Here is a 22,206-nt window from a genome sequence, read left to right on the forward strand (position 1 = left end):
GTCCTCACGGAGATTCGCCGAGTCCATAGATGCCACTAGAGGATTCTACAGCTACCGCGAAGCAATAATGAACGCTCTGTATACATGCTTGTGCGGTGCCTTGCCTGTGCGAAGTCGGCAGTGTGATACCTGATAAACATGCGGCAAACACGAGAGCATGCAATGCGCCTGCTATCTACCCGCGACTTTGTCGCTCTCCTCGTACCCGAGCTGCTCCTTCTGCACTTTCTTCGCCTTTTTGCTTTGCTGTACTGTCCTGCAGTCACATGTGCGCGTCATGAAATCTGGGTCTCGGTCTAGTGCGTCCAGAGCGCTCAGTGCTACGGCTCGCGCTGCTGCAGAAGAGAGTGCGTCTTCCGCTATGGCTAGAGTAACACCATGGACTATGACTGCAGATAGTATCCGTGAGCCCAGCAAGACTGTTATAGCTCTGTGTTCGGACTTACCTGTGCAACGCACTAACGTCTGGTCTTTCTCCTTACTGATCCGGTGGGTTTGGCATCCATGCGATTGCAACAGCTCGAACAGTGTCGTGGTCGGATGTGGACAAAGGCTCTGCAGCCTCACATGCTGGTCGTAGAATGGCTTCAACCCTCGCTCGAAGAATTTCGCAACCCCTTCCTCAGAGAACTCATCGGAAATGAGCAACGTTCCAACAATAGATTCCACGACGTCGGAAAGTATCTGGCCGGAGATTAGTTCTTAAGTGTCTCGCCTAAGGGCTACCTTTGCTCACCTTGGGTGGATCCATTCCCAGCCAATACTGGCCGGGCGGCATGTTCCCTCTCGCCGCAGCCTGATATTCTGCTTCTCGAGCGGTATGTAGCTTGTGCACATAAGTTCTGATTGCGGATCCGACCTCGGGCGATGCATGTCGGATGTGCTGATAGATGCCTGAATGTACGCAGAATGCAGCCAGCGCATGGTTTGACACCATTGCACTTTTGAGCAACGTAAGACCGCCGGGGGCCAAGTTCGGATGACGGTCATAAATATACCGGACGACCACTGTGGACATGATGCTCAACTGATAGTCGGTGAGGTGCTGATGAGAAAAAGAGGCTTACGGAAGTCAAGAACAGCATCTCCAACAAACTCCAGGCGATCATAACCGTGACCACCTCGGGCACCGGAAGCATGTGTCTGCAACTAGTATCTCAGGACACCTGTGATGGGATATTTTGGCATCTGCATGAATCACTGACCAAAGCCTGAGCCAACAGCTGCGGTTTCCGGATACGACATCCGAAGATAGTCTCCAAGGCTGTGTTTTCGTGAGAACGAGCAGAGACCGACTCAGAAGATGCAGAAGGCGAAGTCGCCATCTCTCGAGCAAAGTCGGACCAGTGCTCGACGCGCGGGATATTCACGTGCAGCCTCTTCATAGCATTGAGCGTGCCGTGAATGCCACAGCTTAGGTATGCCGCGCCGATGATAGCCTCCACAACATCCGCGATCGTCTGTCGATTTCATAAGGGTGAAAAGGAGTTCACCAGGATGGCAATATTCTTACCTTATCTCCGAGCCATTGCGTGTCCTGTTCGTCCTGTTGCCTTTGTTTCTTACCGCGTTTTACTTTTGAGGCCTAGTTGAGAAAATAAGAGACAGGTGAACTTCCAGAAGCTCACGTACACCAACCTGACTACTTTCTCCTCCTGGGACATTCTGCTGAATGCTTGCGCCTACTTGTGTCTCTGTTCTAGAGGTGGCGCCAGCTACAGCATCCGCGGCCGCCATTGGCGTTGGCTGCCAAGTCTTAATGACGAATGGCTTGCTCTGGATGTAGGGAGGCAAACCTGCCCGAACTGCTCCTGCTAGTAGCGCTTTGTTACTGATGATGTCCTGTCGCGCGACGTGAAGGGCATTCTCGCGAACACCTGGCATTGTTACGAAACAATAGATAGATGCCACATATTTCAGTAAGGCATCACCTGCAATACGCGCTTAGTAGAGGTTGAAGAATGCGCATTGGGCAGTGTGCGCACCGAACAGTTCAAGACGCTCGTAGTCGAATTGGACACTAGCGGACGGAGGCGTGAGGGCGGTAAGGAGAGCAGATTCCTGTATTGTACGCCGGAAGAAAAGCATATTGAGCTCTTTCACGAGGAGCTGATCGTCGATCCTTTTGAGAATCGATGGCACGAGGAGGATTGTGCGAAAGACGCTGTACGTGCATGAGGAATGCGCTCGAAGGACAATCATGGTCGGGCACACCTTGCTGGAATAGTAAGCCTGAAGACGAGTTCGGGAATGAGATCTGAGAGGTGTCTCAGCAATGCATCGGATTAGGTAGTCATGACTGACTCACATTTAGCTGGCGTCTTCGAGGACGGTATAACCTTGACAGTCGGATTCAGGTTGTTGACTGCGTTTGGAACAGGAGACACCTCGATTAGCGACTGATGCTCATCCTTCAGACCTGCAAAGTCCTTGATTCGTGCTTTGCAATATTCCAGGAAGTTTGGATACTCCTCTTCGCGCTGTTGACAATATCGGAGAATTGTCAACATGATCACGTAGGAATATCGGAACATTTACTGGGCTGTCGTGCGCCTTGCTCAGCGGCGTCAAATCTGGCCTGATGCGCTCCGCAAAGAATCGATTCGTGAATTCGACCTTCCTATCTTGAAGGATAGCATCCTCCACAAAGTCTTCGAGGCTCTGTCTCGCGTCCGACAGCAGAGGCACGACGAAGTCTTTTACTGCGGCCCTGACCAAATCCCAGGCGATATAGTTGTCCACATCCGGTATGCCAGAGCTTTCGTATTCGTCGCAGAGGACCTTCGAAAATGCAGCAGCTAGGGGTGCTATGAAATAAGGCATGCTCTCCTGCGAGCAGGTATACGGTTTATTTGTAATTGTTCGACAGGCACGAACAGTGAACTCATGCAAAAAACCGAGCTGCTCATCATTAAGATCCAGAGGCGCAGTCCTGCGCAGGTGAACATTGGCCGTGGAACCGTCAGAAAAGATTGAGAACATCCGGAGAGTAGGAAGAGGTCCTCTTGCGAAAATGAGGATCGGGGCGTTGAACCTGTCTTTCAAAGGGCCAACCGAGACCAGCATGGGATAGAGACGACAGACCGTTGTCCTAGAAGTGTTTTTCCAAAATTTCGGATGTTTCCTCTCGTAACTACGTGTGCCTGTCGAAGCGACAGCGGTACGCCCCGGGCTACCGTCTTGCGTCGTAAATGTGTCTGTTGAAGATAGCACATGGGGCTGCGGGTTGTGAGGAAAATAGCGATCATCGAGAACACCGTGTTCGAACAAAGTCTCGCAAGCTTTGAAACAAGCGAGTCGCCTTGCTTCTGTCCTGGACGCAGTGGAGGGGCCAATGACGGCAGAGACGGGACAACTCGCAGGAAAGAAGACCATACATTGAACAAACGAGTCAGAGCCAGCGTCTTCCGTTTTGCGATACTCGAAGAAACTGCGTGACCAGTACGAGATTTTGTCGCTCTGCATGCTGGCCGCAAGGCGATAAATGACGGTCAGAGCATCCGCCTTGATCAACGTGGCGTTAGTCGTGGGATCCCTGATGCAGGGAGTGCTTTCGTCCTCTTCACTGTCTATGTCCAAGCGGCAAGAATCAAGTGATTCATGCAGTGTACGAGGGGGCATTGTGCCCCCTTTCATGGCTGTGTGTATGTTGGACTCCAGCCATTCCTGCATACTATTGTCAAGATCTTGCCAACGAGAGACCATGCGTCGATGGTCGGCGTTGTCTTTGTTGACCATATGCACAATCTGCCCTTGGGGGCTACAAGTTCCAAACGAGAATGCGAAAGACAGATCGCTCTCCAAGACGTCAAAACTAGGCATTCTTTCAGGAACGAACTACATCTACAGGGAACGGAGGCCACGCACTTGATCCATATATGACAGTACGGCTTATCCGATGTTTGCGACCGGGGGAAGTCCATGTCCTCGAATTGTTTAGTAATCACGAGGAGATTATATGTCCCATTTTTGAAGTATTCCATAACTGACTCCTATAAACTCGTTTAATATCGCACGTCGACGTGAAACGGGGGAACCTACCTGGATTTGTGGATCCACGAGTGGTTCATCTGCTGTTACTGCTAGAGGCTTCAGCTTGCCCAGCGTGCCGACCTGCGCCAAGATGCTTAACATTTCTGCAACCATTTTTGCGATGACCCTGCGCTGGACTTGGGCGCGGTCAACCGGGTTCCATTTATCTTAGAAAGGTTCGACATACCTAAGATGACCGCTCGGAATATTGAGGCAGAGCACGGCTGTGCAGTCAACAATCCCACGAGCACAAGGAATTTCGCCGACATGTTAGTGTTACTTGGCTGCCCTGAGGGACACGGTTCGCGGAATTGCCATTTCTTGACGACCTCTTGGATTGATCCATCCATCATGGTGTCTTTACTTGAGGATGACGAGGATACCTGCCACTTATTGCCCAATGCGAATTTCCAAAACAGCTCGGCGGCGCATGGCCCCAGCTCCGTAAGTACCTCTTGCGCTTGCATGTATAGTCGCGGTGGGATTGACTTGGTCTGATAAACCTCCCATAGTCTCCGGGACAATGTTGTCTCCAAGCTTGTGTATCGATCGAGGGTGTATTCTTTGACGCATTGAGTAGGGCGCCGCATGAAGAAAGGTGACGAAATATAGTGGTCATCAGCAATTGGCTGGCATGCGCTCGCCAGCATGTGCGCCTTGTACCGCTCAAAGAGAGTAATGTCAGTTTCCTCTATGTCAGCCGCTTCTAGTACCACAAGTGCATGCGGTCTCTCTACAACATTTACGGCTTGGTAGAATCGACCAAGTTCCTCGATGTCAGCTTGTAAGCATCGAGCATCGTCGACTACAATGGTGGCGAGTTGTACGACCTGAATGGACCTCGTCCGCAAGGATGACAAGAATGGCTGTGGGGGTTATCAGTACAACTGCATGTCAGGTAGAGCGCGGTTCCCACATCTCGGGCAATTATGATGAGATCCTTGTCGGCGAGACGAGCCCACTCCTTGGTATAATCTTGTTCCGATGTTGACTCGTGGAACACGCCAACGCTGGCAAAATCGCCTGATGTCGCGTAATTCTTGGCGCGTTGTCTCGACTCGTTGGCACCCCTGTTGAGAAGCGAGTCAATGCGCGCGCATTTCGCATTTGGACAGACTGACGCTGCTACAAGCAATACCAGCTTCTTTTGTGAAGGCCCACGAGACAATGATCTCCGGACGTCTTCTATACTTCGCACAAGAGTGCCTATGACGAGCCTGCCGCATACTAACGCTCATATTGAGAACACGGCACATATCCTCCCACTGTACTGTGGCACTGACATTCATTTGGTGCCGCTGCGAAGACAGATACTGGTGCAAGCGTAAGCTAGTCCACCGCCACCACGACAGTGCTTATAGCCTCACCGCCACTTGAGAAGACAGCCTCTATTGTGCCACGCACGTTCAACTTTACGAACGGCTTCGGTGTCCTGGGTCGCACAGGCAGAGAAGTCGGTGGCGACACCCTATCAGTCTTACGCCTTTTCAGTGGCCTATCGCGAGTGTTGTCGTCGCCTGTGGGATCCACTTCATGGGCTGTGCGAACACGGCCTGTGCCGGACCCTGAGACAACAGCCCCTGCACGATGAGGGTCAAGGTTGCTGTTTGATCTGGATGCCACGGGTCTATTCTCAGTCAAGTCCATAAACGTGGCGCATGCAACATCATCTCCTGCGCTGTGAGCGAGGCTGTTCTTCCTCTGGACTTCTGTATTTGTAGTCTTCGTAGCTTGCTGCTCGAGTCCAAACATCGAGTTTCCAAGGCTTATCAGTCCAGGGTCGCGCAATAAGTCACTTGGGGCTAGCTTGTTGTAGACAATTGTAGACAGGGTAGTTGAGGAACAAGCTGAGGCAATTGTGACTGCCCGTGTCAAATCTAGAGATCGAACATATTAAGCGCCCATGAATGAATGCGTCATTCAAGGCCCTGCTCTGCTGCAGCGCCTCCTACAATTGGTTTCAGAGGCCCTATACCCTCTGCCAATGGACGCATATAACCTGCCTCTGCCATGGTCAACAATGCACATCTCGTTGAACACCTCGCACGTCAGCTCGAGAGCACAGAATCTGACCCAATGCTCTTATACAGAGAACGCTTGCCGGCGGATCCAATGCTATTAGCTCGTCTGCCAACCTCCGGTGCGTGTGCAATAAGTCTAGAGACAATCCTTGCCAACACAATCTCAAGCATTCATCCAGCGTGAAGCCGAGATCCTTGCTCCCAAGGCCATCATCAAACAACTACGTCGGTCACCCAGTCCCTCACCACCAAGCTCGCCTAAAGAAGACGAAACTGCTTCGGAATCTACAGTCACTCCCGAGAGCGAAGAGGTGCCACCTGAGCGCACCAGAACCAAGAGCTTCAGCTCGGTATTGTCCTCCGTGTCGTTGTCCTCTCCTAAGTTGTCTCGGATAATGTCCGTCCGACAATCATCTGGAGCTAGCAGTAACAGTAAAGCTTGGAAAGAACCAGAGGTCAGTTCGGCTTTTCCACGTGTTGCGTTCACGCTCACAATGACATGCCCAGCCGTTTGAAATATTTCGCGCTGTGGAGAAGAAAGACATTATGTTCCTTATGGAAGTGCGAGATCGGGCATTCCATGTATGTTTCCTGTCAGAGCTCGGCCCTGTGATGCCTTGACATTGAAAGTTTGACTAGTTGCTCCTCCGCAAGCATGGCGACGCCACGCCCCTGTTGCACTGCATGCGCATTGGCAAGTCGCATCAGGACGTGGCCATCATCCTTTTGGGTGCATTCTCGCGGTATATTAACAACCTGCAGGACGAGGAGTTCTCACAACCTCGGACGAGAATGCTCTTAAAGGCGCTCCGTAGGTCCCTTGTTCTATCTCCCTTACTCACTACTCATATTCAAATGTAGGGGTCAACCTCAGGCTAGCAATCGACCTTGGTCTGCAGACGCAGCAAAGCGACCTCATCGCATCCTTCCTGCAGACACTCATCATGAGCGAAGGTGGGCAGTGGGTGTCCGACGAGGCGGGGGACATCGCTGCTGCGCTTCGCCTCGGGACTGAAGGCAAGCCCGTCAAAACCGCAAACGACGCCGTCAGGCGCTTCGCCACGAGGGAACTGGGCAAAGCGCCGCTCATTGCATCCTTTGAGGACTAGTGCGTTGCTATCGCATCAATACACTTCAGATGGTTCATTCTCTCGCTTTAATAGCGTTGCAAATGCGACCGCGGACTTGGTCATGATGGGAGCCTGGCAGTTGGTTCTGGAGGTTATCGAGGGCGAATCAATACCTGTGAGCCGGCCGGCTTCATGACGCATGCCTTCTGATTCACAATATCCAACTGTCGTTCCACAGGTATGGTATTTTGCGCGAGACGATCGCGTATACAAATGCTTCGTGGACCGCCTAGACAAACATAAAGACGAAATACGCCGTCGCCTGGGGCGTCGGCTACGATGGCAGCTGAGGGTCCTGCGAACGGTGCTCGATGGCAGGGCGAAGAGCTTCGAGGTAAGCCCTCTCGCCGTATCTGCCTTCACCTTATCGAGAGGTTAACATTGATCTCTCAGGGGAAGGTCAAGGAGCTCGCGGAAGAATTTGACCAAGGAGAAGGCGTCTGAAATATCATACGGACATCGACGGACGGATGATACCCATATTCTATTGTAACACAGACTATTCACGCATTGCACTAACCACTGTATTGTACCCAGGTTCCGGCAACACATTTCATCATGACCATGCTTCCTGATTCATACATCGAGCTAGTCCGACCTTTACCATTTTTTGCTCATATAAGGTGCTATCCGGGCTAGAACTCACACCCCGTATGATGGCGTATCATTGAGCATATATTGACCGAAGCCCTTCCCTATGATCCCGTTCACGACAGGGTTATACTTGGAGGGTTAGCTCGTAGAAGGTGCCGTCCGGGCCCAAGCTTGCAGCCCGTGTTGCGGCGTATCATCGAGCAGACAATCAAATTCTTAAATCTCAATCTGTGTCATATACTAGCGTACATCTTTCCCGATGAAATACATTCCCTTGACGAGCATTCACAATAGCATCGCTGATCAAAATTCGCCGTCGCCATACTCCCGTAGATTGGTCAGCGCCGCACGAACGTCCCGTAAGGCTGCGCGTTCGAGCTGCATGTCGTATTCAAGGAGTGCATCAAGGTCCTGCTCGCACCACGAAAGAAGCATGCGGACGCCGCACTCGGTGGTTATGCCGGCGAGCTGCTCGAAGGCGGTGGTGTATGGCACTAAGCTTGGCGTGCAAGAATGCAGGAAAAGAACGAAGCTGTCGTGCACCGCTGTGGACGTTGGACTCGAGGTCCTGGAGGCCATTGTCTTGCTCGATGCGATACTGGCAGGCAAGGGGCTGGCATGGTGGGACCGAATGCGCTCCTGGAAAGGGTCCACTGCAGCGATTTCGGACCGTTGACCGTCCTGTGTATTGAGAATGAGTGGGAGGTCGACCTTCCTGCTGGACGCTGAATATTCTTGAGAGCCGTTTCCAGACATTTCGGCCTGCACAAAAACAGTATCCTGTATATGTCAGATATGCAAAACCGGCGTCGTTTGTCCGCACACAGACGTACCTGTTGAGATTTATCCGCATACTGGATGGCAGCTACATTATCTTGCGCGCGACGTGTCTCGTGGTGCGCTAGGCCTCGAGCCCTCTTAGAGTGCCGGTGCGCCCAGGTTGTATAGCCAAGGTGTTTTCTGAGATACCTTTCAATTGGCCATGCATCCTCGTAGTACTGCCCAAAGAATGGATAGTCTTCGACCGCCTTAAAGTGTTTCTCAGTGCAGTGTCTAAAGGCCATGTTTATCATTTTTGGGGACATCACCTACACACCTTGTCGTGCACGATCTGCAACGCCTGTTGGGATTGTTGGCTCCATATTTTTGTTTCGTCGAGGTATTCCCGTGCAAGCTGCCGCAAATGACCCTTGAATGAACACATTGTCAAACCTGCATGGCGCATTGAGAACGAGGGTGATCGACTTACGGTCAGCTGCGCAAACTTCCAGGGCTTCAGCTGCATAGCCTTCTTCATACCCTCCTGTCCCTTGGGCTTCGGTATAGGCTTTCGGGGCGGCATATCTGTTATGTAGACGCAAGTTGCAACAGCGCCATTCTACCTTATATACCCCCTTGTGTAGAAAGTCATCGACCCGAGCCGAACTTAGTTATTATTCATTCAGGAATAGCGGGAAATTGGCGATTGAGTCGCATCGCGCACTTACCTTGCCCAGAGCGGTCAGTCGAGTCCACCACAACGGTGATGGGTGCAATAAAGGCCACCACTAGAAGTCCTGACAAAAGGGGTGAATAAAATAACGAGCAGAAAAGAATACAGTACATCCATATATCCAGTGTCCCACACAGTGAAGCCCTAATAGACGACAAAGTGTATTGCACACCGCCGCCTTTCCACAGGTACACATATACCTCACTCCTAGTCACTGTCTTCATCGCTCGAAGTATCGTCATCGTCATCGTCCCAATCCGCGCCGGTGGCGCCGTCGAAGACGCCCCCTGGCGGGCGCTCCGTCTCAGGCGAGATGACCGCCTCGAGGTCATCATCCTCGCCCTCGCCGTACTGGGACGCACCTGTATAGAGCTGCTTGTCCAGCTCTGCCTGGAACGCGTTCACATCGATCTCCATCTCCTCCATATCGTCTTCGTTCTCGTCCGCGTCCGCATCAGCATACTCCACCGGCGTTGCTGCCTCCGGAATGATCTCCTCCATGTCGATCTGGCGCACCGGCATCGGCGCGGCGACAGGTGGTGGCGCGGCCGGTTCCGTGACCGGCACCCAATCGTCCTCCTCGTCCGAGTCGGCTGCTGCTGCAGGCGCAGAGGGAAGGGTAACGACTGAGGTTGCGCTAGGGAAGGCAAGTCCGGATGGCTCCTTTGGCAGCGAGGGCATCTGAGACGACGACGACGGCAGCGCGAGATCGAGCACGCTCGTCTCCTTCCCACTGCCCTTGATGGGGGGCGGCGATGCACGCGGCCGTTTCGCGGGCTGGCTGGGCCGGCCCCACTCCAACGTCTCCTCCTCGACGTCAGTTGGGAGTGCCCGTTTGCTGCTATTGGAAGCACCACCCACGATACCCGTCACCTTCGCTTTAGCTGTGGGCGCGTAAACCCCTGACGGGGCTGATGATGCTTGAGATGAGCGAGGCTTCTCCAAGGGCGGCTGCAAGGTGGGTGCCGGCCCCGATCCCGGTAGCGCAAGAGGACTGGGCGATCGCGGCGGGGCTTTAGTCTGCACGTCTGATGCGCGTTGCTTGGGCTCCGTTTTCTGCGCTAGCTTCGATCCACCCTCGCCGCCACTACTCTCTTCTTCTTCCTCCTTACGCACTGCCACTGCCAGTGCCTTCCGCTCCGCTAGGGTTATCCGTCTCCGTTCTGGCACTGACGCAGCCTTATTGCTCGGAGCGGCCGTCGTCGTTGGCGGCCGCGAGGGCGGGCCCTTGCCCTTTGCCTTCGCAGATGCGGTAGGCAAGGTACGGTCGTTCGGCTCGCCTCTTGCATTACGTCGCACACCGGGAAGATCGTCTTGAGACTCTGACCGTGGGACGCGGGATAATGGCGATTGCGGCCGCTGGTGGCTGGGTGTGCTCGCAGAGGCGATGGACGGTGCAGCTAGTGACGTGAAACAAGGTATAAGAAATGAAAAGCATATCGAGCGCACGAGACGTACGTGAAGCCGGCGAGGCCGCAGGGCGTGGTGCATGGAATGTCTTCCTGTCGTACGTGAGGGCGACGTACGAGTCCAGTTTCTCCAACGTAAACGCCTGCGAGCGGACATATCATGAGGCTATCAGATACATCCACACCAACCCCACTCACGTTGATATCCTCGTCGTAAATTAGCACGCAGTCCCACTCGCGTGCGGGGTGCTCCTGGCCAACGAAGACGTGTCCCTCGCCGGTCTATCCCGCACGTCAGCCGCAGATACAACGCATCGAGAAGCGCAAGGCCTACCTGCGTACTCGCGCGCTCTACAGACACAGTCGTGGCCTCGCGGCCTTTCTTCACCTCGATCGAACCGGGCTTTGTCGCGTCGACCGACTCGGGTTTGAAGTTGTCTGCCCGCGCAGATTACCGGCCGCATCAGCCTCGCCCGAGACACACTCGACACAGCCAGGGGACACGCTTGTCTTCACTCACAGCGAAACGAGTAAAAGTCTTTGTGCGGGAGCTTGCCATTCTTGGGAGGTGGTACGCCGCCCTTGCGTGCCTTGAGGGCGCGCTTGAGGGAGGAGCCAATAAGTACGTTATGCTTGCCCTGTACTGGCATCCACGACGTCGAGCTCGACGCCGTGCTAGTCATGATGTGTGTTGTGGGAGGGGTCGACAAAGATAGATGTATTGGAGGAATGAAGGATAAAGTCAAGTTACATCGAGTGCGTCTTGTCGTGATCGGGGGGATGGGGGTAGCGCCTATTGTTACCATTCTGGTGGCCGCGTGCACGTGGCTTGAATTGTCTAGGGATTACCTCTGTCACGGAACAAGAAATCAAAGAATTTAGGCAAGACGGTCGCTACATTTTGCGGTCAAATGGCTGCATTATTATGGCTATGTATAGAACAATACGGGTGGTTAGCTGCAACTGATCTCCTGAGAAAGCTGTCGTACTAAGGCCCCGCGTTACGATCGGCCCTTGGGTCGTATTAAGTAGAGGCACGCCGTCAATGTCATAGAAGGCACCACAAGCGTTGGACCATGCAGGAGGCTTTGAACACGCCCATCCACACGCGTTGGATAGATCTCATGGAGTCAACATCTCCGCGAACATGCGCTCCGTTGCACAGTCATTGACATGGGCGCCATTGAGAAGTGGGCTGGACGCAGCACAACGCGGCACCTGTATGGCCCGTGCCGATGGGGAGATGAAGATCGGATGGGCGTTTCATTCTCCACTTACCGTGTCGTCGGGGAAGGGAGAGACGAGATAAGCCGTGAGATGGCCATGTAATGACGATGTCCAGGGTCATGGGCGCGAATAGCAAACGACCTAGCGGGCAGTCGATGGAGAAACACCGTTTGAACGTCGTTGTGCAAAGCAGCTCGAGGACGACGTTGAGGACTGCTACCACCGCACGCTAGAGGCGCACCGGGACAGGCCCAGGCAAGAGGCCAGGGACGGGGTTAGGAAAGGCCAGAGCGCCAATGGCAGGGATGGAGACGATGACGTCGGACGGCATCCTCCGTCAGCCAACTCGAGCTCTTAGACTCAGCGCCCTCCACCGCCCCTCTCCATTCCCTTCCTCGCCTTTTCCGCATCCTCTTTTCCTCGCACTCGTCCCCTCACACCCTCCAGCGAGATGCCGTCCGGAACAGGCGTCGTCGACGCGTTCAAGAGTCCGTCTTCTATCTTCTTATCGTATTTTCCCAGAATCTTACTTTGGGCACAGATCTCATTCGCCATGGAAAGAACCACCACACTGTGCGCGCTCAGGACGAACCCGCATATCAGGCTGCTTCCCATCAGCCACCATCTGCATCTCATCAACCGAAACAACAGCAGCGCGACGTACCGCACACTGCTGCTCAGCCAACGCAGCAACAACAGCAGACCCCGCACAAGGGCGCTTCCAAATTTAAAGAGCACGCCGAGACCATCGTGCAGGAGGAGCGCGAGGCCAAGGGCAAGATGCCTACTTACAAGGGCCTCGAAAACTACAAGCTCCTGGACAAGATGGGGGAGTGAGTCATTTTGTCTGATGTCCCTATGGCACCATCGTGCTGTGTATTGCACCTCGCGCCTCGGGAACCCACATGAGAACCAGCGCTAGGTGTATTTCCGAGATCTATTGCCACCGGGGTGTCACGGACTTCATGGGTAGCACTGGGGCCTCGGGCTGCACGGCTCAGCGTGGACTTGCTGGCATGCACTACCCTCCATAAGATGCTCTTGCCGTGATGGTGATAATAGGTAGTGAATAGCCAGTATCCACGAGGTCTGGTCTGAGACGGTGGTGTGAACGCATCACATCTCAACCATAACGTTCCGTTCTTGTGTGTACTCGTTTGACCTGGCGCTGACCTCTTTTAAATAGCGGCGCCTTCTCCAATGTCTACAAGGCTATCGACACTAGAACGGGTCAGAAAGTAGCAGGTAATGCCCATCATCTTACAGGTCTATCACGCCAATCCATTCTCACATCACGACCTAGTCAAAGTAGTGCGGAAATATGAACTCAGCGCGTCGCAGGTTAGTGTTTATCCACCCCCTCCCCAAACTCTATTCAACGCCTGTTCCGTCGCCGCTGCCACAGGCCGGTGACAAGCATCTGAACCGCGAATTCAAAAAGAAGCCGCGTGTTACAGAGGTGCTTCCCACTAGGATGCTGTCTTTTCGATGCTGACGCTCTTCTTTTCGGTGTATTAGCGCGCGAACATTCTCAAAGGTATGTCGTCGATGTGGAGGCTATCGTGAAAACCAGTGTTGATGGTGATACTTGACAGAGGTTCAGATCATGCGTGGTGTAAGCCACCCATCAATAGTAAAGCTTTTGGGCTTTTTCGAATCGCAAGAACACTACTTCTTGATCCTCGAGCGTATGTGATATGTGCTGATATCGACGCATTTGGCTGACTTATTTCTAGTCCTTGAGGGCGGGGAGCTCTTCCACCAAATCGTCAAGCTAACGTACTTCAGCGAAAACCTTGCGCGACACGTTATCCTCCAGGTCGCCCAAGGGATTCGATATCTCCACGAAGAGCGTGGTGTCGTGCACCGAGACATCAAGCCGGAGAACCTGCTATTTGAACAGATACCGATCATGTCGAGCCCGAATCCGCCACCAAAGCAGTTCGAGGAAGACAAGGAAGACGAGGGCGAGTTCATCCCGGGCGTTGGTGGCGGCGGAATCGGACGCGTGAAGATTGCCGACTTCGGATTGAGTAAGGTCGTGTGGGACGAGCAGACGATGACACCATGTGGGACTGTCGGGTACACCGCGCCTGAGATCGTGAAGGATGAGCGGTATAGCAAGAGCGTGGATATGTGGGCGCTCGGGTGTGTTCTCTACACACTACTCTGCGGATTCCCGCCGTTCTACGATGAAAGCATCAACGTACTCACGGAGAAAGTAGCGAGAGGTTACTACACGTTCCTCAGCCCATGGTGGGACGCGATTAGCGATTCAGGTCAGCTGGCACCATCAGTCCGTTCAACTTGCTCATGATTCTGACTTCTCATTGCGTCATGTAGCGAAGGATCTGATCACACATTTACTGTGTGTCGACCCTGCGCAGCGATACACCATTGACGAATTCCTCGCACATTCTTGGTGTAATGCAGCCCCCGCTCCTCCACCACCGCCTACACCTTTTGCTCCCCCACTCGACTCTCCCCTACTCGCCGGCGTTCGTGGCCAAGCCGGTGCAGGTGCACGATCACCAGGTATTGCGACGCTAAAGGAAGCGTTCGACATCACGTACGCCGTCCATCGCATGGAAGAGGAAGGCGCCCGGAGACGCGCAGCGAAAGGCGGCGCGAACCGCGGTTTCCTTACAAATCTTAATGAGAGCGATGAGGAAATGGAGGACGCGCGGCTGCCCACCATCCGCGGGCGGCAGCCACCGCAAGGGAACATTGCTGAGGCAGGCCAGGCCGGAATCGGCGCGGGCGCGAAGGCGGCGGCGAAGCGGGCGGTGCAGGATTATGACGGTCGGGCAGGTCCACGCGACCGGGGAGGACGCAAGGGACACCAGCCGTTCGAGTTGGACTTGCATGGCTCAACTCTGCTGGAGCGGCGACACCGACGTGGGGCTCCGGGTGCGGACGTGAGTAGTCCGCTGGCACGCGGGATACAGCAGCCCAAGGACCTGGTGGATGTTCCTGGGAGTCCCATGCGCATCGACTAGGCGTCGCACTGTCTCGCTTTTCCGTGGCTCCCATTAGCGTTCTGCTATGATCGGTGTTCTTATGTTGTGTTCCGCGCCGCGCTGTCTCCGACCTGTTCGCCTGTCCATTGCCTTCCACCGTTATCCACTTTACTGGGCTCTGCCCACCATAATCCACCCACCGCATCTCATCCTGTAGCCCGTGCCCTTGTCCTTTCCGCCGACCCTCGTAGCCTCCCTTCTCCCGAATACCGTGTTTCTTCGGCCAGCAGTACAATAAGCCCCGCTACTTCCAGACGCATATACACGCAACACCATCATCCATCAAACACATGTGTTCCTCGATCCCCCGCACTGTTCTCCGCGGAGCCGCGCTGGTTGGTCCTTCGATACTCATCGCGCCCCCGTGCCCTTCCTGTTCCCTGTTAGCAATTATGGATTTTTGGGCCAACTCACCGTTGTGCCGCCCTCGGCTGCGAATGGTACTTTGTACCCTTCCGGAGTTCTAGTGCGATTGGTCTAGGACTCCCAGTATTCACACTGCACCTTCCCACATGGGGGTGTTCTGCAGACACGGGACATGCTTCGACTTCAACGGTCGGTACCGAACGGCAAAGATGCGCTCAAGGCGGGTCGCGGACGTATACAATAGTAGCATCGAACATCAGGATAATGTATTGTACAGTAAAAGTGCATAGAAGAATGTATAGCAGACTATATGCACTCATTCGCCGCACTCATGAACCCAGTTTCGGTTGTCTAACGCGATCACGTGGCGGGCGCGTCGATCGAGTCAAAGAAATATTGATGGCGACGTCATGGAACCCGCGTCTCCTACTATCTGTCGTTCTCTCGCCAGAAGAGCAGCGGGTAGCTCGGATCTTGGTACACGTCAATAGACTCATGGCTCATTCGCCGCATAAGCGCATACGGAGTCATCGAGGACCTATACATACTAATATATGGACACGGTCGACCGCGCTCTGACCCTTCGTTCGCCATCAGCCTTCCAACATCATGAGGACACTCATTCCAGAACCATCGACAACTGCAAAACGCGGACTGAAGAAAGCGATGGGCTTAGAGCATGATGTTGAAAAATTTATGGATATGACGGTGAGTCATGTCGCATGCCACGAAAGGGAAAGGGAGCTATGTATCTAATAGTGATGCTCTAGAAGTGCCTTCGTGAACTGAGCAGAGAGATGCTCGACGAGTCGCGGTTGCTGAAGGACCAAGATCGCAAGGCTTGGTATGAGTTTAAGTTGCAGGTATATGCCGGTCTCCCTGTACAAAGTGCTGCGCTGGCTTGGCATGAATTGTCGAATCTCATCATTCGACTTCAATTGCCAGGCAAAGAAGACGTGCCCGCTGCTGATGAAATATGAACACGCGTGGCCTTTGGGAGCATACATGCATAGATACCTCTATGATCTGAACATGCGACGTAATAACGAGCGAGTCTTCGGCACCAGTGTCGCAGTCAGAGGCGGAGCATCGGATGGCGATGAAGATGAACCCAGCGATGAAGGAATCCTAGATGTAAGGTTACTCACGCTTTCATCGACCTCTTCTGATGTGTACAAATTCAGGAGGATGCTAGGCCCGAGACTCGTACAATAACAAGTACAAGGCTAATTCCTCCGCCGACTAGGAGTGAGGTGCCCTTCGTGACATATCTGCGGAACCTTAGGCCCCCGCTGGATCAAGTGTCTGTCAGCTTCATTGCTGGGGGAGTAACAGACGAAACGTCGTTCCGCAATCTTTCGAATCTTCACGAGGGAGAGCTCAATGCATTTTTGAGAGAGGATCTCGGACTCACCGCCTACCAGGTTCGTCAGGTCAGGACCGCCATCAGGGCATTTAACGGTGGTCAATTGGCGTATTGCGAAAGGAATGCTGCTGGTGTGTTACACTGACACCTATGAGTTGCTCTGTCCGAGGTCGTCGTATTGTTTCACGGCTCGATGCAACGTGTATTTCTATTTCAAATGACCTACGTTCCTTTCTTGGCCAATACTCGCTCGCTGCAACGTAACATGTATTTCTCTCGGGCCCTTGGAAAAGTATATTTTGCTTTACATAATATTCCGATACGTTGAATACATCTCGCTTCGTGACTGTAATGCTGAACGGCGATCGTCATTGCGGATTTCATACATACAGGTTGATGCGTATTGCAGCATCACTAAGCAAGTATCGCCATCACCAAAGCTCGTATCGGTACCCCCCCTTCCGCCAGCGGGGTTCAAGTTTTCGAACGCCCGAACTCCCCGTCCCATCGAATAAAGATAAAGTGAGTCATTTCTAAATTGCATTAACAAAACGAATTGATGGGAGACATTCGCCGCTCGTGCTTCTAGCGGTTGTGCAGGGACACGGACATTTGAATGGAGAAGTCGAGCCACGGCAGGTATACACAGGTCTGTTCTTCGAAGAACACCTTATGGAAAATGCCAGAGTATTCCTACTTCTCCCTTGCACCTCTTACATATCAACGCAACGGCCATGAGGCGCGGCGAACTTGTTCCCCCCGTCCTGTGTAACATGAGGCCACTAATTCCGGAGCCGTCGGCGGGCAAAAAACGCTGCATGCCAAGAGCCACGCGTTTGAGTAACAACATGGTTCGGTACAACCACATGACAGTAAGTCCGTCTGCAATAGCGAAGTCATCGCCGCGGAGCTCAACGCCGGACCAGAGGCACTTGCGCGACTTAGGTAAAGAGATGCTTGACCAAACGCGCCAGGTTTCGGAACAGGATCCGGAGGCATGGAAAGCATTCAGGGAAACGGTGAAGCGTCATATGCTACTGTGCTTGTGCGGCCCGAAGGCACTGCTGACTGCGATTCAAATTTCTGGTTTCACAGGCCATAGAGACATACCCTTTATTGTTGAGATACGAAAATGAATGGCCGGTGCATGCCTACATGAAGAATTACCTCTATTTCAAGAACTACAACCGCAAGTACAGGGCACGGCAGAAGTCTGCTTCCAGCGGAGCATATACAACTAAACGATCGAGCAGGGAGTCTAAGCGATGTGTCGCAAAGAACACGCAGGTGTGTTCTTCCATGCAGCTGCAGATGTGATTTGCCGATGCTCCGTTGACAGAATCTGGTGGTTGAGCCTAATGGTACAATGTTAGCATCAAACGAAGCCCGTGAGGTACGAACCCTCCGAGAGGTATTGCGGTGTATCGACTGACAATTATCACAGGACTCCGAAACCGGGTTCACCGCTTTTGGCTCGGACCAAGACGTGATACCATTGCCATATTTTACGTATCCGGTTTCGTCGACTTCCGGGACAGTCTACGCCACTGCACAGAGTAACCCCGAACTCTTCACAGCGTACCTCCGCGGCTGCAAGCCCAACCTAGAGGATTTAGCTCCCAAGCTTTTGGCTGCAGGAGTCTATAATGAGACTCGTTTCCGCTACATCTCTACGTGGCCCGAAACAGAAATAGTCGCTTTTCTCAAGGCCGATGTAGGTCTGGATCCTTACCAGACTCGCCAAGTGAAGATTGTTCTAAAGCAGCAGGGTTAGAAGAGTAGCTATGCGGAATTCAATGAGTTTTCACAGTACGTCATAGTTATGCGATATAGCATGGTGATCTATATCGAATACCGGAGTGCCGTTTCTTGAAAGTGATATTCTCGATATCAAGTATCCACGACTTTGGCTTTCTAGAGTTTATCGACGTTTCGGTGACGTTTAGATTAGGCCGCTCGGACGTGATCTGTCATTGCCTAGTCTGGGTCGGGCCTAGGCTCCTTCCCGCCGCTGTGGGGGGCTCAATCCGACGAACTTGAGGCAAGTCCAGTCAATGCAAGGCCTCCCGCCACACTTGCGCCACAATCCGGCTACATCCGGGCTAAGATCAAACTTTCGATCTATTCACTCACATTTATATTGACCTCATACCCCCATAATTGGGGACTAACAAGATTCAAAGGTACGCTACACGATACTCACCTGAGCTGTGGCAATACTTCCATTTTTAACTTACACCACATAACCATTATTCAGTTGGAGTCCCCTCTAGCTAATATGGGAAGGAGCCTGAGCCAGGCCCTGAATATTTCACAACTCATGTAAGAACACACCCCCTCAGATAATCGACCTCAGGTGTAACTGATTGTTGCGGGTCGATTCGGAGACAAACGTCTGACGGCAACCGTGACTTCGCAAACTCAGAATGTAGCGTTTCCGGGTACCGGAAATTAAGACAGTGCTTCGACAACTTGTCAGCGCGGTAATATATATCAAGCTGCAAGCCGACTCTAGTCCAAGTCCACCAGTCTCTTCATCCACTGTGCAGACTGAATTTACCACTCTCTTCAAGTTGATGCCCATCAGTGCAGAGCAGTTTCTATCAAGGCGATGCGCCCGCCAATTCCAGAGCCAGGGTCCCGCGAAAAAGAGGCGTTGCAGAAAGCAATGAAGCTGCGGAAAAACACGGCCCGTTTCCGCCATTTTACGGTGAGCAACAAGTCGTCATACTAATTAGGCATCATGCTGATTGACTCGTAAACATCCAGGCTCAGATGCGATGCATCTCTCGAAAAATATTTGACGAGTCTGTCCCATACCAAGGCCAGGACCCTCGGAAAACCCAACACTTTATGGAAGTTGTACGTCGTCTTCGTCTTTGTACGAGTATCTCCGGCGTCCGATGACATGCTCTTTCTGCTTAATACCACTTGTGGCAATTAGGCACAAGCCCAGTATCCGTTTTTACAAGCATATGAGGGCGCCTGGCCCGCGCGATGCTACCTCAAAGCACGCTTGAAACAAATATCGCATATCAGTAGGACTTGGGTATACGAAACACGGCGACTAAACTTGTCAACCCCTCAAGCGTTCGAGGTTCATGAAGACCCATTGGATGAAGACATCCCCGTAGTAAGAGTATATGTCTCCTAAGGCCTCTGGCAAGTACAATAATACCGTTTATGCAGGACGCAGAAGGCACTCAGATTCCCAGCACTTTTACGCCTCAAGTCACCCCGTGTCGCCTTTCAAGTCACACACAGAGCATAGTGAGTATTGAGGTGGTTCAGTCAACAAAACTTCATTCGAATGTGACGCCGACCGCAAAGGAAAGCTCGCCTACACCCAATTTATCGATGCGCCAGAGCACCCCTTTGCCGACCGCGGACAATTGCACGATCATGGGTGGGATGACTGAAACCAAACATCTGGTCTTCGTTGAATTTATGCAAGCTCGCGTCCCAAGACTAGACCATCTAGTGCCCAAATTCATCGCGGCTGGGATTCATAATGAGAACAACTTCCGTTTTCTCGCAGAATGGCCTGAAGGAGAAATTGATCACCTCCTCATGAAGGATATGGACTTAAATACGTTTCAAGCGCGCCAGGTTAGAATCGCACTGACCACTAGACCCAAGACCTTATGAAAGAAGAGCTCACAACGATAGTACAAGAATCATTCCACATCGTTGTTAAGGCGGTGGCGAACACCGAATACCAAATCTCATGTTGTGACATACGGGCTCTACTCTTGCTTAGATATTTGGACTGCGTGGAGCGTAGGTAGCCGGGTCAACATACGTAAGATCACTGTATCACACGGGACACTCTTGGCGGATAAGCAGGGCTATTGTTCTACATAGAAAGCTCTCACCGGCCGAGCGGAGAGTCATGCTCAAACGCGACTGATCGGAATGTTGCTTTACTTTAGCGTGATACACCCTGAATAGAAGATGACTCACATCTTTGTCAACATCTCGAAGCCCAAATCAGGATTCTGGGATAGAACCGAAGCAGGTTACAGTCTGTTATAAGGTAATGGTGGCATACAGCAGACGAAGAGTTTGGTGATAAGAGCTCTCGCCCGTCTGTACTCCACTTTTCGTTCTCGCAATTTCGTGAGATCTATTGTGATTGCGATGCCGAGGCAAGTTGGTCGGGGGCTACGAAACGCGATGCGCCTCAACGACAATTGGGCATTATTCCGAAGCTTTACCGTAAGTGCTCACCATTACTGCAGCGATATTCCCGACTAATCTATTTGACAGGCCCACCTTCGAAAGCTGAGCAGTAGATTCTTGAATGAAAGTACAACTTTCCGGTACCAAACTTCCGAAGCTATTGCCGCTCTCGTGGCCAAGGTTCGCAAATCCGTCTCTGTTGTGACGGCCGACAGTGAACACTTTGAATCCAGATCGCGGAGACATTTCCATTTCTGCAGAGCTATCAAGACGCATGGCCTGTGAAGGAGTATCTCAAGGGTTATCTGCGCATGTCAAGGTTCAAGCTGTGGCAAACTAAGCAGGCCACGAGGATGGGCGACAAAGCTAAAGAGAATGTGGCGTCAGTCATATACGCCAATATAAGCCATAGCCACAGCTTGACGGCGATCACGGCAGCATTCAAGGCCAATGTAACAACTATCAGACATTCGGACCACTTCGAACAACCCAAAGTGAGTAGCCTCAGGAATGAATCACTAGACGTACATTCTCGCTAATAACGCATGGACTACGCAAGTGCCTGGATACCAATGAACGGGCAAGACTCATTGATGAAATGCCATTATCACCAACGAAACACTATATCAATGAAGAGATAGTGTCAATTGTGACAGCATCTGGGGGCATGGTGTCTTCGTTTACCACATTCCTACGACAGACCACTCCAAACCTAGAGCACCTGCAGCCAAGATTCGCCCAAGCAGGCGTTAACGATGAGACATCGTTCCGAGGTCTATCGACTTGGCCTCTCCCGGAGATGGATGCATTTCTGAAAGATGACATGGGCCTCAGCCTCTTCGAGTATCAAGAGGTCATAAATGCATTGTTGTTCGACTACAGAAAGGACGCCGTTGTCTAGCTTTGAGATAGTCCAGAGCCTCAGTAGATAAATTTCCCACTTGCTGCGCTCTGTTGTGCAATATACGTCTCAAATGGTGATTTGGCTTATCCCTCGGGAAGAGTTATCGCATTGCGGCTGTCTGCTAGGCTTCTAGCTCGAAGGCCACAACTTTGCTGAAGAAGCGCTGACAGGAGGAATACCCACCTTGACAGCAGGGGCACATGTGCATTGACTTAACGGAGCCCACGAGCTGAAAGACCCGATTAGAACCAGCACTGCCGCAGGATCGTCTTTGCTAGCGATACCAGGATAACCCTCGAAGATATATAGCAAAGTCCTCCACGAGAAGCGCTGTCGAGACGAGTAAAGAGGAGACTGGACCGAATGCGATGATGATAACGGACAACGAGACGCGTCAAGCGCGTGCAAGGAACCGTGCGCCAAATCCGGCGTTGCTGCCGCGCCTGCTTCACCTTCATCCTCA

The 22,206-nt window shown here is 52.6% G+C and overlaps 5 protein-coding genes across 5 annotated transcripts; 3 read left to right on the forward strand and 2 right to left on the reverse strand.

Moving 5' to 3' along the window:
- Window positions 1-171: 171 nt before the first annotated feature.
- POSPLADRAFT_1075118 (hypothetical protein) lies at window positions 172-5,679 on the reverse strand (the record flags this gene model as incomplete). Its single annotated transcript, XM_024482780.1, has 18 exons — window positions 172-389; window positions 447-684; window positions 737-1,008; window positions 1,068-1,143; window positions 1,206-1,460; window positions 1,514-1,585; window positions 1,639-1,931; window positions 1,986-2,164; window positions 2,215-2,257; window positions 2,309-2,480; window positions 2,539-3,814; window positions 3,868-3,992; window positions 4,042-4,169; window positions 4,220-4,898; window positions 4,949-5,102; window positions 5,154-5,259; window positions 5,316-5,345; window positions 5,400-5,679. The coding sequence occupies 18 exons, from the start codon at window positions 5,677-5,679 to the stop codon at window positions 172-174; spliced, it is 4,596 nt and encodes a 1,531-aa protein (XP_024337262.1).
- Window positions 5,680-6,042: 363 nt separating this feature from the next.
- POSPLADRAFT_1183013 (hypothetical protein) lies at window positions 6,043-7,627 on the forward strand (the record flags this gene model as incomplete). Its single annotated transcript, XM_024488967.1, has 9 exons — window positions 6,043-6,172; window positions 6,222-6,435; window positions 6,487-6,508; window positions 6,561-6,635; window positions 6,693-6,864; window positions 6,915-7,161; window positions 7,217-7,298; window positions 7,362-7,517; window positions 7,577-7,627. 9 exons carry the CDS (start codon window positions 6,043-6,045, stop codon window positions 7,625-7,627), a joined length of 1,149 nt encoding a protein of 382 aa, XP_024337263.1.
- A 453-nt stretch (window positions 7,628-8,080) lies between these two features.
- Window positions 8,081-11,361, reverse strand: POSPLADRAFT_1035029 (hypothetical protein; the record flags this gene model as incomplete). Its single annotated transcript, XM_024477056.1, has 10 exons — window positions 8,081-8,539; window positions 8,611-8,805; window positions 8,874-8,966; window positions 9,027-9,121; window positions 9,265-9,333; window positions 9,485-10,669; window positions 10,728-10,821; window positions 10,877-10,960; window positions 11,013-11,116; window positions 11,199-11,361. 10 exons carry the CDS (start codon window positions 11,359-11,361, stop codon window positions 8,081-8,083), a joined length of 2,541 nt encoding a protein of 846 aa, XP_024337264.1.
- A 995-nt stretch (window positions 11,362-12,356) lies between these two features.
- On the forward strand, window positions 12,357-14,904 carry POSPLADRAFT_1147991 (hypothetical protein; the record flags this gene model as incomplete). Its single annotated transcript, XM_024486123.1, has 9 exons — window positions 12,357-12,393; window positions 12,447-12,738; window positions 13,092-13,150; window positions 13,209-13,246; window positions 13,311-13,364; window positions 13,424-13,442; window positions 13,501-13,593; window positions 13,642-14,184; window positions 14,249-14,904. 9 exons carry the CDS (start codon window positions 12,357-12,359, stop codon window positions 14,902-14,904), a joined length of 1,791 nt encoding a protein of 596 aa, XP_024337265.1.
- Window positions 14,905-15,900: 996 nt separating this feature from the next.
- POSPLADRAFT_1066740 (hypothetical protein) lies at window positions 15,901-22,113 on the forward strand (the record flags this gene model as incomplete). Its single annotated transcript, XM_024482105.1, has 19 exons — window positions 15,901-15,999; window positions 16,062-16,154; window positions 16,237-16,425; window positions 16,725-16,788; window positions 17,067-17,179; window positions 17,452-17,529; window positions 17,632-17,676; window positions 17,753-17,944; window positions 17,997-18,050; window positions 18,102-18,371; window positions 18,639-18,840; window positions 19,231-19,367; window positions 19,427-19,519; window positions 19,602-19,790; window positions 19,847-19,922; window positions 20,711-20,875; window positions 20,997-21,019; window positions 21,073-21,333; window positions 21,399-22,113. 19 exons carry the CDS (start codon window positions 15,901-15,903, stop codon window positions 21,738-21,740), a joined length of 2,685 nt encoding a protein of 894 aa, XP_024337266.1. The 3' UTR covers window positions 21,741-22,113.
- Between the last annotated feature and the right edge of the window lie 93 nt (window positions 22,114-22,206).

The sequence above is a fragment of the Postia placenta genome (genome assembly GCF_002117355.1).
Source record: "Postia placenta MAD-698-R-SB12 unplaced genomic scaffold POSPLAscaffold_10, whole genome shotgun sequence".
In the NCBI taxonomy this organism is placed as follows: Eukaryota; Fungi; Basidiomycota; class Agaricomycetes; order Polyporales; family Adustoporiaceae; genus Rhodonia; species Rhodonia placenta.